General features: G+C 38.9%; 1 protein-coding gene across 3 annotated transcripts in view; it reads left to right on the forward strand.

The window, feature by feature from the left end:
* tenm2a (teneurin transmembrane protein 2a) overlaps positions 1 to 17,281 on the forward strand; it is a 349,743-nt gene that overhangs the window by 217,496 nt on the left and 114,966 nt on the right. Inside the window, exon 1 of one of the 3 annotated variants that reach the window (XM_077236051.1) lies at positions 9,727 to 9,900. The exons of the other annotated variants lie outside the window; for them this stretch is intronic. Within the exon in view, the coding sequence (XP_077092166.1) occupies positions 9,885 to 9,900 (16 nt within the window). The 5' untranslated portion in view covers positions 9,727 to 9,884. Of the gene's footprint in view, positions 1 to 9,726; positions 9,901 to 17,281 lie in introns of those variants that run through there. 3 annotated transcript variants of the gene reach the window in all.

The following is a 17,281-nucleotide window of genomic DNA, read 5'->3' on the forward strand; positions in this document are numbered from 1 at the left end:
CAGTGAGCGAGAGAGAGAGGGAGAGAGAGAGTGAGAGAGAGAGAGAGAGAGAGAGAGAGAGAGAGAGAGAGAGAGAGAGAGAGAGAGAGAGAGAGAGAGAGAGAGAAGACATGATAGAGACAGGGACAGAGAAGGTCTTCCACAGCCAAATGAAAGCTAATGAAGAGTGACAGCTTCTTTAAAGACTTGCAACACAGACACAAATAGGATGAGAACGTTTAGGGCAGCATCCCTTCTCTCTGTCCTCCATTACCCAGCAGCCATCTCTGCAAGTACTCGACCACAGGCCAATTGGAATAGAGTCAAACTATTTTCTATTGTCAACTATTTATCTACACTCTTAAAAGTATTTTTTTATAGGCATCAATGGTTCCATGAAGAGCAAATAGCATTCATACAACCTTTCCATTCCATGAAAAGTTTTTTAGATCGGAAAAGATTATTTAGATATCTAAAATAATCTTCAAACTAAGGGAAAAAAAGGTTATTTTAAGAACTGTTAAAGCAACACTATGTCGTGTTTGCGTTTTTTGCTCTCAGGGTCCCCCTACAGTTAGGAAACAGTTTTGTCTTCTACTACACACTAGGGGATACACGTGTGCATTTGTTGACAAGCCGATACCGTCTTGAGTTCTCACGAGTTCTCACGTCTTGGGCAGACTGCCAGCATTGCGTGTGAAATGTCTTCATCCCAGGTACATTGGCATATATTTCAGCATGTCATATGAGTATAATTTCATGGGTTTTATTTTTTTCAAACGTCAAAAGATCGCGTAGCTAACGTTTACAAGCCAGCGTCATTATAGTAGCCTATTGTCTACTGTTTTACATAATGGATATGCTAATTAAATTCAATGTTTGTGTGGTAGGTAACAGCCATATATCTTCAAAACATGTATTATAATATCAAGCTACCATAGATGAATCTGCAAATTTGAAAATCGATTTGCATTATAGCCTGAGGCAAGACACTTTCACCAGAAAAATAAATAAACAAACATGACTATCAGCCTGCAGACATTAAGATAGTTATCCTGAAAGATTATTTATTATAACCATCGTAAACTAGCATGTTAGTGTAGCTACCAGTTTGATTATTCGCTACTCTACTAGCATTACTCGATTCATGAAGATAAATGGAGGACCAGATAGATTCCGTAACATGGCCAGGCCATGTTATTCAGCCTAGTCAGCTCCCTGACTCCCTGATTTATTTATAAATGTATAAACACTTTACAGATGACTGACTGCTGTGCATGTTACTGAAAGAACGAGCATAGGGAGAGAGCCGGTCGCACGCGCGCACACCGTCTTCAAACTGTCTTGCTCTCCCTCCAATAGTGATCCTCATCCGGCCTTTTAATTTGTCACTCTCCATTTTTCTTTTTTTAGTCTCCTCTGACAAAACCTTTGCCTTCTTCCTTTTAGTTGCTGCTTTGGCCATGATAACAACATACAGATGGGTATCAAACGCTAGTTGGACTCTCATGTCAGAATCTGAGCAAGTGTCGGGAAGTGACGTATGTGTGTGTGTGTGTGTGTGTGTGTATGTGTGTGTGTGTGTGTGTGTGTGTGTGTGTGTGTGTGTGTGTGTGTGTGTGTGTGTGTGTGTGTGTGTGTGTGTGTGTGTGTGTGTGTGTGTGTGTGTGTGTGTGTGTGTGTGTGTGTGTGTGTGTGTGTGTGTGTGTGTGTGTGTGTGTGTGTGTGTGTGTGTGTGTGTGTGTGTGTGTGTGTGTGTGCGTGCGCGTGCGTGTGCGTGTAGTGTGTGTGTGTGTGTGTGTGTGTGTGTGCGTGCGTGCGTGCGCGTGCGTGTGCGTGTAGTGTGCGTGTAGTGTGTGTGTGTGTGTGTGTGTGTGTGTGTGTGTGTGTTTGCATCTTTAAAAATGTGATTTTCATCAGCAACTGTTGCTGATGAAAATCTGCATATCCACCATATTGGAAAGGTCACAATCTGCTCGTAGACACCTGAAAGTGAATGAATTCTAATTAAAGTGGTGAAACAAGTTTTCAAAGTGGATTGGAGAGATTCATCTAGCCACAAACCAGGGGTTTTGTTAGCTGAAACTTAGCTTAAACAACTTATCGTTAATTAAATAAAGCTGAAATAATATATAAATATTAGATGAAAAACTTAAGAAGCTTAAAACACCCGTAACAAAATTAGAAATGTTTAAGAAAAATTAGAAGAAAAAAAAAGTAACTGAAATAAAATAAGTTGATGTACTAAAATTAAAGCTGATATAAAAATAATGTAAAGCTAATTAGAAATAGAAAAAAAGACTAAAGCACATATTAAAATGACTAAACCTTAAAATACCTAATTCAAAATGTAATTAAATACTATAATAATATACAAATAATAGAAAAATTTATATAATAGTATACAGCAGTTTTGCATAATTTGCAGTCATTTATTCCACTTTATATTATAAAGAAAGCTTGCTGTAAATTACATAATAAATTATCTGAGATACAAATGAGATGCATAAAAGATTACCAACCCATACACCCTGTTTCCACACAAAAACAGTTGTTTTTTTTAAGCATTTAAGCACACACATTCCATTGACTGCTGCGGAGCCCCTAAAGAGACATGGTGATGTAAAAATATAGGTTGAAAAAATATACTCCAATACGTTTACGTTCGCTCGCAAAAGTGAGTTCCCGGGAAACTTTGCGTTCGCTTGCAAAACCTTTGCGTTCCCCCGAAAAATGTTCCGTTTGAGAACTGAGAAAGTTTTGAGAGCGAACGCAAAAGTTTCCTGGAGAGAAGAGCAAAGTTTTTTTTTCTTCACCATGTCCCTTTTGGGGCTCTGTAGACTTCCACTTAAAAAGAGCTCTTTATTAAATGTATTAAATATATTTTAATAAGTGCCATCCTTCTACTTAAAGATAAAGTCTGTGTACTTCTATGGGTGCTGCACAGTGATATACATAGTAACCAGCAATTTCTCTCATGACGGATATTATATTGTGTGTTTTAACACGGCTAGAATGGTTTAATGACCGATCAGCATCCAGGGCCCAAACAATTTGTTTTATAAAGTAGAACACAATACTTTCCAGATGATGTACCCTTTCAGTGAAATTCTCTGCAGCGCATGTGCACTTCCTGGGAGGCGTATGGAAACCAAGAGTTTGACGCAAAACCAGCTCATTTCCATTGCTGCTGAGATGCACACTAATCCAAAGAGCTTTGTGTGTTCTGAGGCGCAGGTTATAGTTCATTAAGCCGTATGGGTCCTGAGAGAGACTCTGGCCCTCTCTCTGTAAAAGACGCCTGGGCTATTAACGCAGCAGAGGAAAGGATGAGTTCTCCTCCATTAGCTTAGCATGGCTAATGACTCCCATTCATCCACTGTATGTAAAATGGAGCTCTTTTAGAGGCGGCGCGCGCCATCAAAACAGCTGGCGAGATATTAAGCATGGAGCTTTGGAGTCAGGGCATGGATGGATGTGAGTCTGGACGAGTCATGGTTGGGAAATTGTTCACAATGAGAGGGGCTGCGGTTCGCGGCGGGAGACCGCGGCACAGAAACGCTGCCTTAGATCTCAGCAGAAAGGCAGTGAGTCAGTAAGCACAAAATATCCCTCAACCGGCGTAAAGGAGAAACAAGAAGCTCAGCAAGAAGAGCCAAGAGAGGTAGAGAGCAGAAAACGTTGAAGAAAGGGAAACCGAGAGAGATTAGCTCAGCTGTACTGTGTTCGGGAAAATCACTCTCCGTGCTGAGGGTGACAAAACATGAGGATCCGTGTCTTCAAATCACATAAAATCACGAATCCAGAGATACATTGCAACCCTAAGAGTTGAGTCTATCTTTATGTGTGTGTGTGTGTGTGTGTGTGTGTGTGTGTGTGTGTGTGTGTGTGTGTGTGTGTGTGTGTGTGTGTGTGTGTGTGTGTGTGTGTGTGTGTGTGTGTGTGTGTGTGTGTGTTTTAAGAGGGTGTTTTAGTGTTAGCTTGTGTGTTTCGTTAGCTTGTGACCTTTCCTACTGTGCATGTATTTTTTTGTAAGGTGAGGAAAAGAGAGGGAGGGAGTGCTGAAATAAGGCATTGAATCTGTGTGTGCGTTTTTCACAGTGTGCCTCGGTGTGAGAGGGAGTTGATATAGTGCTGATCAGGTTCCTACGATGGCGCCTGCACCTCACAAGGATAGGAAACGGTTCAGAGGACAAAAGCAGACGGAGAGGAAACGAAACGGGAAAGCAGATGGAGGAGAGGACAGATGGGATGAAAGAGAAAGGGAAATGAAGGCTGAGAGAACCTGAGGAGGTGAAGATGGTGGGGGGATGGATATCGGGATATGGTGCGAGCCGGAATCGGACCGGCATCTTCCGCATGGCCCAGTATATTCAATTCAGACGTGTTTGTATGACAAGTATGTAAAAAAAAAAAAATCTATAATAATAAACCAAATATCTGGTCAAGAAGAAGTTTAAGGCTGATTCAGAGAGAGAGAGATAAAAAAAGATTAAACCAGCCTATGCAGCTGTTGGTCTCCCAAACTGGTCTAGTTTGCGGGTTTTCGAGGGGTTTTAGGCACATGTCAGCAGTTCAGGCTGCTCGCTGACTGGCAAAACCAGGTAACACCGACTTGACCACACTGGGAAACCAGCTAGACCAGTTTAATCCAGCTTAGATCAGCAAATCTAATTTCTTTTCAGCAGGGAGACCTCACTGAGTGATTCTATGGTGACTCTACTTTCATTAATGTAGTGAAAATAAAATTGAAATGAACATTCATCTTATTTCTATTATTTTTTTTTATTGCCAATTCATTTCATGTTCATTAAAATACAGAAGAAAAGACCCGTTGCTACTTCAGTTTCATCACAAATTTAACATGGTCTAGGTAAGGTTACTTAACTGAGTATAGACATTCACTAGTGGACTCAGCAAAGTCTCCCTTTGTGTCCCTGCATTGTTTACTTTATTAATTAGTGTTTTAATTTTTCGCGAGGCCCTGCGAGGTTAATTAACGTCAGTGTCGGCATGGTTCCTCTCAGCGTGTCCGCAGAGAGACCGAAGCTCGGCGCAGAACTGCTTCCTGCAGTCAGCCAGAGACAGGAGCATCTGACGACAGCGCTGACATATATACGGTGGCCGTTCATGTGTGTCTGTCTGTATGTATGTAGATAACACGTCGCTGTTCTGCTCTGATTGTCTCCCACGCAACCCATTCTCTCACACCAAAGTCCCATAAAGTGATCGAACTCAAAAAAGAAGCCATGATTAAAGACGCAGACGGTAGGACAGGGCCATACGGCCGGCGTAATGAGAGAGCCAGATGCACGTTTTATGAACATTCTATAATCAAATGCAAAACTTAGACAATCTTTTTCTTACATTAAAAATGTAAATGTAAAAAAAAGGCTCTTTCTCATCACAATGTCCCAAACAATTTTCTGCTTGGCTCCCTTTCTGCTCAGAGCTGGTTCCTACACGAGTTTGATAGCGTCCTCTACAGAGAGAGAGAGAGAGAGAGAGAGGGAGACGCAAAACAAAAGACGCATGGGAATACATCCACCTCTCCCATTCTTATGTCCATTCCACTCATAATGCTATCAGTATTGACTGTCATTAGGAGGAGTATTAGAGTATTACGATGACTAATGTTGATGGAAGAGGGAAGGCGACTGTAAGAGATTATGGAGAAATCTGAACATGATCTACATCAGCACAGGAAAGGAAAGGAAAGGCGGACTGAAAGAGAGATATAAGTATCAAAACTGAAAAGAAAGTTATACAATTTTCCAGAAATGCATTGCAAATTGTCCTAACACTAGTTCAGACGAGACCACTTTTGGCAAGTTACTTTTGTTTTTAAAAGTATTTTATCTTTGGCGGTATGGTTCCTTATGGGGGTTCTTGCTCCATAATTAATGACATACAGAGATTTAGCATTAACCCCCTTATGGAACCATCAGCTTTAGTGATATACAGATGATTAAGACTGTTTAGTAATGTCTTTAAAGCAAAACAGTTTTAACGTGTAGACATAGCAGTAAATCCCTGGACGTCTATACTGTAGCTTGGCTATGAGGATGAGTGTCTTTCGGCGATGATGTCCATGACAGCTAGGACTTGGAAGCCTTGGTAATCTGAAACAAAGAAGACGAAAGCCGGAAGGTGCACAGAAATATGCTTGATACTTATAGTGGTGAGGGCGGGAGGGCTGCGAGCAGTTTGAGCATGCTTACCGAGCAGTAATGCCGCGTATATCTCCTGGTCTAATAGGAGAATGGTAGTGGTTGGAGCGATTTGACAGCTGTTTTGGATATGCAAATCAAGAAATTTTTGTTGTATTTAGTATACATTTTTCTCTTCAGTTTTGTTACTGTCAACCTTATTGAGATATGTTCATTCATTCAAAAGCACTCACACATTCTTTTTGTGCCAGCAAAATTACAGACCTGCTTAAATTATATGGCGTATGATTGGATAGTTATAGATTAATTATTATTTATAAAGCATATAGTACCCCGTAAGAAACATTAGTGTAGTCATTACTTTTTGTTTTTAGCTTGTAGGATAGATAACTACTTCAAAACAGAAGCTTGACTAGTTTAACTACTTCAAATTATGCTTAACTGAACAAGCTACAGTTTTTTAATGTAGCTTCCTCAATACTGGCAGCTGGTTAGGTCTGCACAGACCTTGTTTACCTCAAAATCATGTTTGTTTCTTCCTCAGTGTTTCATTTAAAACCAGTTTATTAACTTTGTGTAGCTTTTGTCATCACAGTTGTGTGTGAAGGGTTGTGATTAAGTTGCTCGCAAACAAGTGAGCTCAATTTCAGCTTCAATTGTGTTTGCCGTCGTGTCACACAGTAATTAGCGTCTGCGCATCCCGCCATCCAATCCACTCTCCCACTGACTCACACAGCGTGATTGTCTATCAACGCTGAACTGTCCATTTCCTCTATTGAGCAGATGCGTTACCAAGCACATGAGGAAACCAGCCATGTTTATGTGAACTGGTCCAGGGCAGATGAAAGTCTATTACTAGAGCCTTGCTGGAAACACATCCCAAAGATGTCCTGAACGCTATCTTTCACTCCCAATTAAATCCAGTAGCCTTCCAACTTGAGAAACCTAGTTGTGCTCTTTGCAGATGGGAGTCTGGAGATCATTCTATTCATACCTTTAAGTGTCCCAAAACTCCTCAGATGGCTTTCATCTCACTCTCTTTTCCTCTTTGTCCTCCTGACTTGTTATTCTCAGTATTCTTTCTAGTCTTATCTTTCTTGTTTTCAGTGGCTGTACTGTGGAAGTGGGGTCTGTTTTCGCAAACTGGTTTGGTCTGAACTGACTTTTCCGTATTGAGATGTAGCTCATAGTTTCATTATAAGCCACTTTAAGGTAATCTGCATATTGCTGTGGTGAATACAGCTGAGCCCGAGTGGAGGACTATTCAAAGAAGACTCCATTTGTCACCAAATTAGCACTAATTAGCAGAATTCGGGCATGCTGTATCATAATTGGACACATTTTTCTATGTTTCCTCCAGCTGGGTGCTGGAATTCTGGCACAGGGAGCGGAAGATGCGAGCAAAGGGGGCTGAGGTGGGAAGAGGAGGCGGTGAAGTGTACAGTATAAGTCCCTTTGTCGATTTTGCTGGAAGCAACTTTTGGCTGACTGCACCCGCTGGCAGAGTTCTTGTTCTCTTATATAGAGTTATACGTATGCTTTGAGGCGCACATCGAGAAATTAAATGCAAGGAGAACGAGAACAAAAGGGGAAAGAGCAAAAGAGATGGGGCGTAAAACGCCTGTTCTGCAACTTGCAGCTGGATCATCAGCGCAACCTAATGAAGGTAGAGGCATCCCACTGGTTTTATACTGCCAGCCTCGCACAAGGGAATGTCAATTAAGTGCCCCCTCCCTCCTCTGTACACACGCATGCATGCCCAAACACACTTGCGCACAATGAAGGATGCAGTGATGGGGGGGGGGGGGGGGGGGGAGATGTTTGGCAAGCCCTGGAAAGATGTCAGGATCCTGTCATTCCGCTACCCTTGTGCACCGAGAGGCTGAGAAAGCTCTCTTTCTCCTCAGACTCTGAATATCATCATGTGAGTTGATTTGAAAAACAACTTCCTTTTCTGTAAGGATGACTCGCTTCAGAGTCAATGTGAGGCTGAATGTGATGTATAGAGCATGACTGAAAACCAAGAGGTCTGGTCCACATTGCAGCTTATTCTGGCCAAGAAACGCCCACTTAGGAAGAGGGTCTCTGACTGACATAAGCGAACAATTACAGCTTGTCTTGTTTTTATATGCTGTTTAGAGGAGGGTTTATCTGAAATAAGTGATACCATAATAATAGACCAGTGTGGTAAAAAACAAAACACACACACAAAACTGTAATTTATTAAATTGTATGGCAGTCTTTAGCAAATATTGTCACATGATATGCAAATCCCATAATAAACAGTCTAAAAGATTTGAAGTCTGTTTGTGTTAGTTGATATAGATGACACTACATTAATTTATTATCCAAAATTTAGTTTTTGTGACCGTGAATGTAGAGCCTGGTGAATAGTTGTGTCAATCTATTTGACTATAGATCGGTTTCAGTTACATTTCAAGTTACACTTATGTCTTTATATTTTGAGAAATGATTTGTAAATCTTTGAATACGATTTGTTCCAAAGTAATCAGATTGGATCTGATCAAATTTCAGGTTTCACGAAGGTAAAGATGGTAAAGAATCACAATTATAGAGCAACATAGAAAAACAACACTTATTGAAATACTACTAGTGATTCTACTTTTTGAAATTATATTATTTGTACTATTTTTTTTTTTCATAATTGCAATAATGGTATGGCAGTCTCCACAAAATATAGCAAATGTGTAGGATAGTTAGCAGAATTTCTGTTCTTTCAACAAGTGCGGATGATTTGATATACGGTATCTTAGTTGCCACTAACTTTGTCAAATCCAAAAGTTCAAAAGCACTTATTTTATCAGACTGGTACATGGTAAATATGATTCTGTTTCCAGGCAGATCAAATCAGCCAATTAAATTAGAACTTGTTGAATCAAGAAAGTGCATTCAAATTTGTGTTCAGTATGCATCAGGCGGTCAGTGGGTGTGCCGTCTGAGGCTGAGACTATAGGCGGAATGAACCTGAAGAGCTTTTGTGGTGAATATCGAAGACATTATTGTCCGTCTCGTCTTCTCAGGCCTTGCTCTCATTTAAAGCACTCTGTTTAATGTATGGTGTTTATACCTCGTAAGCTTTCAAAGAACAGCTCTCTTAAGTGCTTTCGTAGCCGTGCCTGCTACATCAGGACATAGTGTGAATGTGATACTTGCCTTCACAACTTCCCTCCTCAGAGAGATGGATGGAGGCGCACGGGAAGAATTAGCCTAATGTGAAAAAAAGAAGATGTTGAGCCTGCAAAAAAGGCAGGATACGAAGGTCCCTTTGAAAACCCCTGGATGCACAAGAGAAGTCCACGCAAACGTGATGTGACTGGCCCCATCCAAACGCAGATAAAAAGCGTCCACCTGGCCCTACAGAGACCCTTTACTAATGGCAGCAACATGCAGAAACTAGACCCGAGAGAGGGGGAGGGAGGAGAGGAGGAGGAGAGAGAGAGAGAGAGAGAGAGAGAGAGAGAGAGAGAGAGAGAGAGAGAGAGAGAGAGAGAGAGAGAGAGAGAGAGAGAGAGAGAGAGAGAGAGAGAGAGAGAGAGAGAGTTTCCTTTATCTCCTCACTCTTAGCTGAAGTCTCTGTGGAAGTGAGACACTGACAGCAGCACAGTGAAAACTGTAAGTGTGTCTCCTAGTGTAAATGAATCAATGAGACGGACATTCTGACAGACATGTTGTCCTCCTGTCATGGAAGGGTGAAATAAAGCAGACTGTTGCAGTATGGAGACCGGAGAAGGTAAGACACGTTTTTTTTTTTTTTTTTACTTATATATGGTTTCTATATGGTCACAGCATTGATTTTGTTGAAACACTCTGTGAATGTATTGATTGTGGGGTTGAGTGAGTTTGTGAGGTAGAATTGTGGGAGGCTATTAAGTTGTGCCCCGTTTGGCTTTCACAAGGTCAAATATGGTCTCTCTTATTCTGACATGAAAGCTGTTCAGAATGACTCGATATATTGTAGAGAGATCAGGTGTGCATTTATTAAGCACCCTATCTACAAATGTACACTGCCATCTGTTCTGTGTGTGTGTGTGTGTGTGTGTGTGAGTGAGAGAGAGAGCGAGAGAGAGAGAGAGAGAGAGAGAGAGAGAGAGAGAGAGAGAGAGAGAGAGAGAGAGAGAGAGAGAGAGAGGGACTGCATGAATTCTAAACAGACACAGGCATTCACAATCACACGAGGTTGTGTTTGTTTAGAACAATTATCTGTTTGTGTATGTAGCAGACACTTCTTTGAATTATTAGACAATACATTATCTAAATTAGACTACATTATGAATATTAGATGCTTAAATGGATTTATAAGGATGCATGAAGCTGTAAATGCAATATTTGAAAGCACTTTCTATTAAGCCTGTAAATATGATTCATCATTATGAACATATTTTAATGCCTTGCCTTATAATTTGTAAAAGTATAATGCATAAAAACACAAAATCTTGTTATTTTTATTTTTATTTTTTTCAGCAAGAACACATTAAATTGATCAAAAGTGACAGTAAAGACATTCATGATGTTGTAGAAAATGTCTATTAAACAAAGCTGTTTTTAAAAAGAAATCTGAATACTGAAATAAATGAATCATGGGTTCCACAAACCTATTAAGCAGCACAACTGTTTTCAACATTGATAAAAATAAGAAATGTTTCTTGAGCAGCAAATCAGCATATAAGAATGATTTCTGAAGGATCATGTGACACTGAAGACTATAATGATGCTGAAAACTGAGCTTTGACATCACATGAATAAATTGCATTTTAAAATATGATAAAATAGAAAATAAAAATCATTGTAATAATATTTTACAGTATTACTGTTTTATTGTATTTTGATCAAATAAATGCAGCTTTGCTGAGCATAAAATACTTATTTTAAAAAAACATTTAAAAATCTTACAGACTGAAAACTTTTGAATAGTAGGTTATATTGGTTTCATAAAAAAGTGTTCTTTAATATTTCCACATTAAAATGTGTGTCATTTTCTGCAGTAGTATTGTTTATAGGTGTATTCACATTTTTCATGACACATAATAAAACATTACAGCAGATATCACACTCCTGCGACTTCTCTTTTGCAATGCTGTATGATTAAACATCATTATTTTCTAAAAGCAGTGTTTTTGTCCTGTAGATTAAGTAATGACATCATCTCGCTTCATAAAGATCTTGTGTTTTTGCTCTTCTGACCACAAGATAACAGCATGCGCGTATTGAAAGTTCTGTAATTAGCGGATGTGTGCTATCATCACAGGTGGTTGTGATGAGAGCTGGAGCTTCGCCTGTGCTCACTCAGGTCCAATCACATGTAGTTAATGAGCTGACGGGGTTAGTTACCACTGGGTTAATGACGCACATTAATATGTTGCTAATATACCCCAGGTCATGCAGTAATTAAAAATCTCATTTTCAACTCATAGAAAGCACAGACTCTCCTTCATCGTAAATGATTTTGTAAAGAGCGAGAGAGAAAGAGCGAGGTGTGTCGATTATGATTCATTCTTAATACCCCGTATCATTTGTTTGATGTCATCGTTTGTGGCTGTAAGTAAGAGTGTGTGTGTGCGTGTGTGTGTGTGATGTAATTTCAGGTATCACACAGGAGCGGTTGCATCAGGTGTTTAGGGTTCATCCAAACACTTGAGCTCAGGGACACACTTTCTCCTCAGGGTCAGCTGATGCAAAGGGCTGATGAATTTACCTCATAGTATCACTCCAAACCATTGCCTGTGCGTGTGTGTGTGTGTGTGTGTGTGTGTGTGTGTGTGTGTGTGTGTGTGTGTGTGTGTGTGTGTGTGTGTGTGTGTGTGTGTGTGTGTGTGTGTGTGTGTGTGTGTGTGTGTGTGTAAGAGAGATGGGAAGAAAAACACCCCACTCTCACACTGCCTTGTCATGCCTATAAATACTACCGATTTGCATTTGTTGTTCACACATAAAAGAAATGAGATGTATACAAGGCCCTTACAATTAAAAAAAAAATACTATAGGTTTAGTACAGTAACATCTTAATAAAGTCATATGGAATAACAGTAAAAAAAAATCAGAACATGCCTTCAGAATTGTATTTGCATTGTCTCTGTTTGTTTGTGTGTTCTTTTGTTGATAACAGATTGTTGTAGTATGTTGATGGTCACCATGGTAGCATGGTTCTTATAATAATTATTATAATAATAATAATAATAATAATAATAATAAATGAAAAATACAATCATGAAAGTAAGTTTATGCATAAAAAATTATATAAAATATATTATAATTTTTTTATTGATTTTATTGGTAACACTTTATTTAAAGGTGATATAATTATGTCACATGTACTTTACTATAGTAACACAGTAAGTTAAGCATAATTACAACTAACCCAAACTAAAGCCCTAATCTTAACCTTATCGTAAGTACATGTAGTTAATTAATATTTCTTAATGCTTATTTGTGTAATTGCTGTACACTGTAACAATGTCCCCTTAAAATGGTCTAAACATGTTGTAATTATTATTACTATTAGTATTAAAATTGTTCTTGTTATTTTATAACTCTTAAATATCTGTTCATCCGTTCAACTTAAATACACAAATTGACTATGTCATTCAGCTACAATTCAAAGCCATGGTAATATTACATTAGTTTATCACATTATGCTGGTGGCATGAGGGTGAAGAAACACTTTAAATGAATGAGTGAAGGAGTGCAAAAATGTGAAAAAGACGAGTGTGCTCAGAAACACGTGATCCAAAAAGCCAAACCAACAAGGCAACAGTGGTAGTTGTGATTTAGTGGTTTTGGATGAAGTCTGTTATCTCGAGTAGAGAGAGTTTGTCTTTGTTTTCTCCTCGAAACAATTTGATCTTCAGTATGAGGGAAAGGGTTTCCAAAGACCACACAATCGAGGAGCTGGAGGGAGAGGTGAGACGATGAGACGACAGAGGGTTTGGAGGTAGGGAGAGAGGAGAATGGGAAGACAGAAGTTTGTCTGTGCTTTATTTCTTTCTAACAGTGCTAAAAATAGACTTGTTTCTATCAGAGTCACAGGCATCAAAGAGAGTCAGCTGGAATATAATTAGCAATTCATATATTTTCACACCGAACAGCTGATTTGAATGAGGATAACCTGCTTTGCATGACTCCATTCATTCTTTGTTTTGTGGATGATTTCAGTTTGATGTGTGCTAACTTGGTAAATAGACAGCCAACTGATGATGTCATAATAGTATTTCAAAACTTAAAGTGATCGTTTAGCCTAAAATAAAAGTTAATCATCATTTACTCACCCTAGTTATATTCTAATGCCTTATGCCCTTCTTTCGTTTTTGGACCACAAAAGGAGAATTAAAAAAAAAAAATGTGCCACTCGCGCTCCTCTAAATAATGACAGTGAATGGTGACCAGTATAAAGGGGTGTACGAGGTTTGGTGAAAAACAAACCAAAATGTAATACCAAAATCCTGACCTTGGCCATTGGTGTTATGTGCTCACCATGCGTTCATGCCACTCTATTAGCGCCGCAGTTCACTTTCGACCAGCACAGAAAAAGCACATAGGTTGTGAGAAATAAAAATGCAACACATATTCAATCCATGTACTTTCTTCACTGAGGTGAATATATCTGTTGTGTTTGTCACAGCAAGAAGTTATTGCACCAGCCGTGTACAGAAGACCAATGGCCAAGGTTAGGATTTATATTAAGATAACCTCTGCATCTTTTTTAAAAGCTTTATGCTGATCGCTATTCACTAGCTTTATATGGACAAGCGTGAATGGGATATTTTGTTTCAATTTCTCCTTTTGTGGTCTGAAAAAGAAAGAAGGGCATAGTGCATTAGAACAACACCAGAGTGAGAACATTTTCATTTTAAGGTGAACTATCATGATTTTAGAACACATTGATTTCATTTGTCATTTAATTTGTTTGCAACGAGGCGTGTGTCTCTGTGTGAGTTTGTTGTGTTTGTAAAGACTTGAATGGCTGGTAGTGTGTTATCCTCAGTTCTTTAGTGTATGATGCCAAGTGTTTTCAGATCTGTTCAGCTATGTAGTGTATCCCAGCCTATATATTTGGTCTTCTTTCTTCTATTTGTTTGCATACTGTATAATGCTTAGCCTTTGCTTTCTTACATTTATTTAACCATCTTTAATCATCTACATCCTTACTTAGGTGTCATCTCTAGTCTATTTTTATAGGATCATTTTAAAACTGTATTCTTGCTCTATTAGCATTCTTTACTATGGGAATATTTCAAAAGTAAAGACATTTACAAGACCTTTTTTTGCCATTCTTAATCCGTCATGGAAAAGAATTGAGACTTGTTTGTAAAAGTTGAGCTTATTTTAACTTGTCACTGTACAATCGCTGCAAAACAGCAAACAAAAAAAAATTCAGTTTTAATGTGCCTTTTCATATAATGAGAACCAAAGCCTTCAAACCTAAGTAAAAACTTTAACACTTTTCTTTAGTTCTCGTGTTAACTCTATGCTCTCACTGGCTTGAAAGCACCTTCAGGAAATGCATATAAAGTTTTTAGCACTGATCCGTTGGATGAAGTGTTAAGGCTATGAGAACAGTGCACAGTCACAGGCTGTGATTTAGAGCAGATCTCTGCAGTCTCCAGGAACAGGTGTAAAGTTCATCCCAGGCAAGAGAACTGACAGTGACGAGGACGCTAAGAGCCAGTGACATCACTCCTGCAGTTACCCCAGCCGAGGTTGCAACTTTATGATGTCATCACCTTATATCAGCTACTCCACTCTTCAGTTCAGCCCTGAAGCTTCTGCGTGTGTGTCAGCTCTTCCTCATGTGAACTTCTTCTTTGAGCAAAATGCTAGAGTGCGCATCAGCGGGAAAAAAAAGTTTATTTTCATGGGGCAAATGAGGTTGACGCCATGTCCTCACGATGTCAGAGTAGATATTACTTTTTAATGCTTGGTTCTAGAGCTTTTTTTTGTCTAGACTTGTACATAAACAAGTGTAGCATTTCTCAAGGATGTGTGTGGTTGGCAAAAAGATGTTTATGAATATTGTAGGACTTGGAATGTGAAATGACAAGGGTTGGTGTGTTCTTGCTTTATAGCAAAATCACTCTCATATAAAATGCCGCTCAGCATACTCTGGTTCTTTGCTGCATTAAACACCTGTGATGTGCTGTATCTTGATGAGTGCAGTTTTATTTCCTTTTTTGATGTTTTTTTCCTTCTGAAACAGTAAGTGTTAAGATGGATATATCATACAGACTTTCATTATTAGATATAGCCAAAGTAGCTAATCAGTTGCAAGTGTGCATTTGATAGGACAAAAATATGTGTAGTCCAGGATGAGTCTTCAATATTTTTGGTTTGCAATATTATTTTTTTTTTACTTATTCCACATGGGGGGGTTTCTTAAATAAAAATAATTATTATGTTATAAATATGATATGCATAAATACATATGATAAATACTATTTAAAATATCTGTAACATAATAAATATGAGTATTACATTAACAATAATGCAAGTGGTAGTCGATAAAAAAAATATTTTTGTAATGTTTACTGTGTAGTTGTATAACTATTTAGAAATTCTTTATTAAAGAAGTCAACAAATTCATCATTTGTATTTTGGCAAGTACAGTGATTTTTTTTCCTGTGAATTGCTGCTAAAACACTGTGAGTGGTAAATGTCTGACTTAGAGGACCTTGATTGTGCTGAACAAGGACACAGATGGTTGTCCTGTTTATGTTATATTTTGCTAATATTTTTCATGATGCAATGTTTTGCAAGGCCAAACATCATTGTTCCAGTTAAAATATTAAGCAGATTTTTTAGGCTGAACAGGTACATGTATCAGTGTAACTGTCGGCTCACAGTTGGGGCTGTTGAGTTGTGGAGGTTATTTATCACTTCTCTCTTCCATAAGGTAAACTATGGATTGATGACACTGTTATGGATTCCATACAACGACGACACGGATATAATTTATATGGAAATGACGTGCAGAGAGCGGATAAAGGCCTGAGCATAATTGACAATGAGTTTATGAATGTGTGTGTGTGTGTGTGTGTGTGTGTGTGTGTGTGTGTGTGTGTGTGTGTGTGTGTGTGTGTGTGTGTGTGTGTGTGTGTGTGTGTGTGTGTGTGTGTGTGTGTGTGTGTGTGTGTGTGTGTGTGTGTGTGTGTGTGTGTGTGTGTGTGTGTGTGTGTGTGTGTGTGTGTGTGTGTGTGTGTGTGTGTGTGTGTGTGTGTGTGTGTGTGTGTGTGTGTGGCTGGAATTTTGTTTTTCTCAGTGTCATACCATCATGGTCTGGAGGACAGGACACACGGACACCTGCTATCGGTGGAGGACAGGTTTTAGTCAGTGATCATGAATCAAAGTTCAGTGTCCTGCAAAAGCGATGCAGTATATGGCCCAAACAGTAAATAAGCATAGCGTTGAATAGATGATGAATTGCTATCATTACAGAGCAGAGCATTTAGGATGCTGATATGTAAAAAAGGAAACAAACAAAAGCATTTTTAAAGAGATAGTTCACTCAGAAATGTTAAAGCATACTCCTTTAAGCTTTAAATATATATGGCATATCCTTAAACTTAATCTATTACTAATTGGTTGATTGCAGCAAGTGCATGCTAATGGTATTTAAATGACCTGCCTTAACCAACAAGGTCAAAATCACCATGATGGACACAAAGCCCAGCATGGTACATGGCAAAGCATGATAACATAAGAGATGCTGCAATGGCAATCGACACACCTGGACTCGCCAGATTCTATTAAAGTTCAGTCTTTCTGGCTGATCCTCCATTAAAGTGTAGAGGAGCCGTGCTGGTGTGTCTCAGTGCTGCATTCTGTTCCCTCATGCTGAACGATTTAACTTGCATTTCCTTAAGTCATTCTCAGACAGACAGAAAAAATGAGCAGGATTATAAAGGTGTATACAGGCTTGAAGTTCAACATCAAAGGTATTTTGAAGAGAGAAACATATAAATTCACTTTTGAGATGAGAAATGCTAACTTTCTAAATTGTGGAAGGCTTAAAATAAGTTTCATGCTTTGATTTTTGCAGCTGAATGGACCAGGATGAAGGGAATAGGATTGAGCCAGTACTTGTGTGTGTGTGTGTGTGTGTGTGTGTGTGTGTGTGTGTGTGT

The sequence above is a fragment of the Siphateles boraxobius genome, unplaced genomic scaffold, assembly GCF_051911475.1.
Source record: "Siphateles boraxobius isolate OS27281-9 unplaced genomic scaffold, OSU_SipBor_1 2, whole genome shotgun sequence".
NCBI lineage: Eukaryota > Metazoa > Chordata > Actinopteri > Cypriniformes > Leuciscidae > Siphateles > Siphateles boraxobius.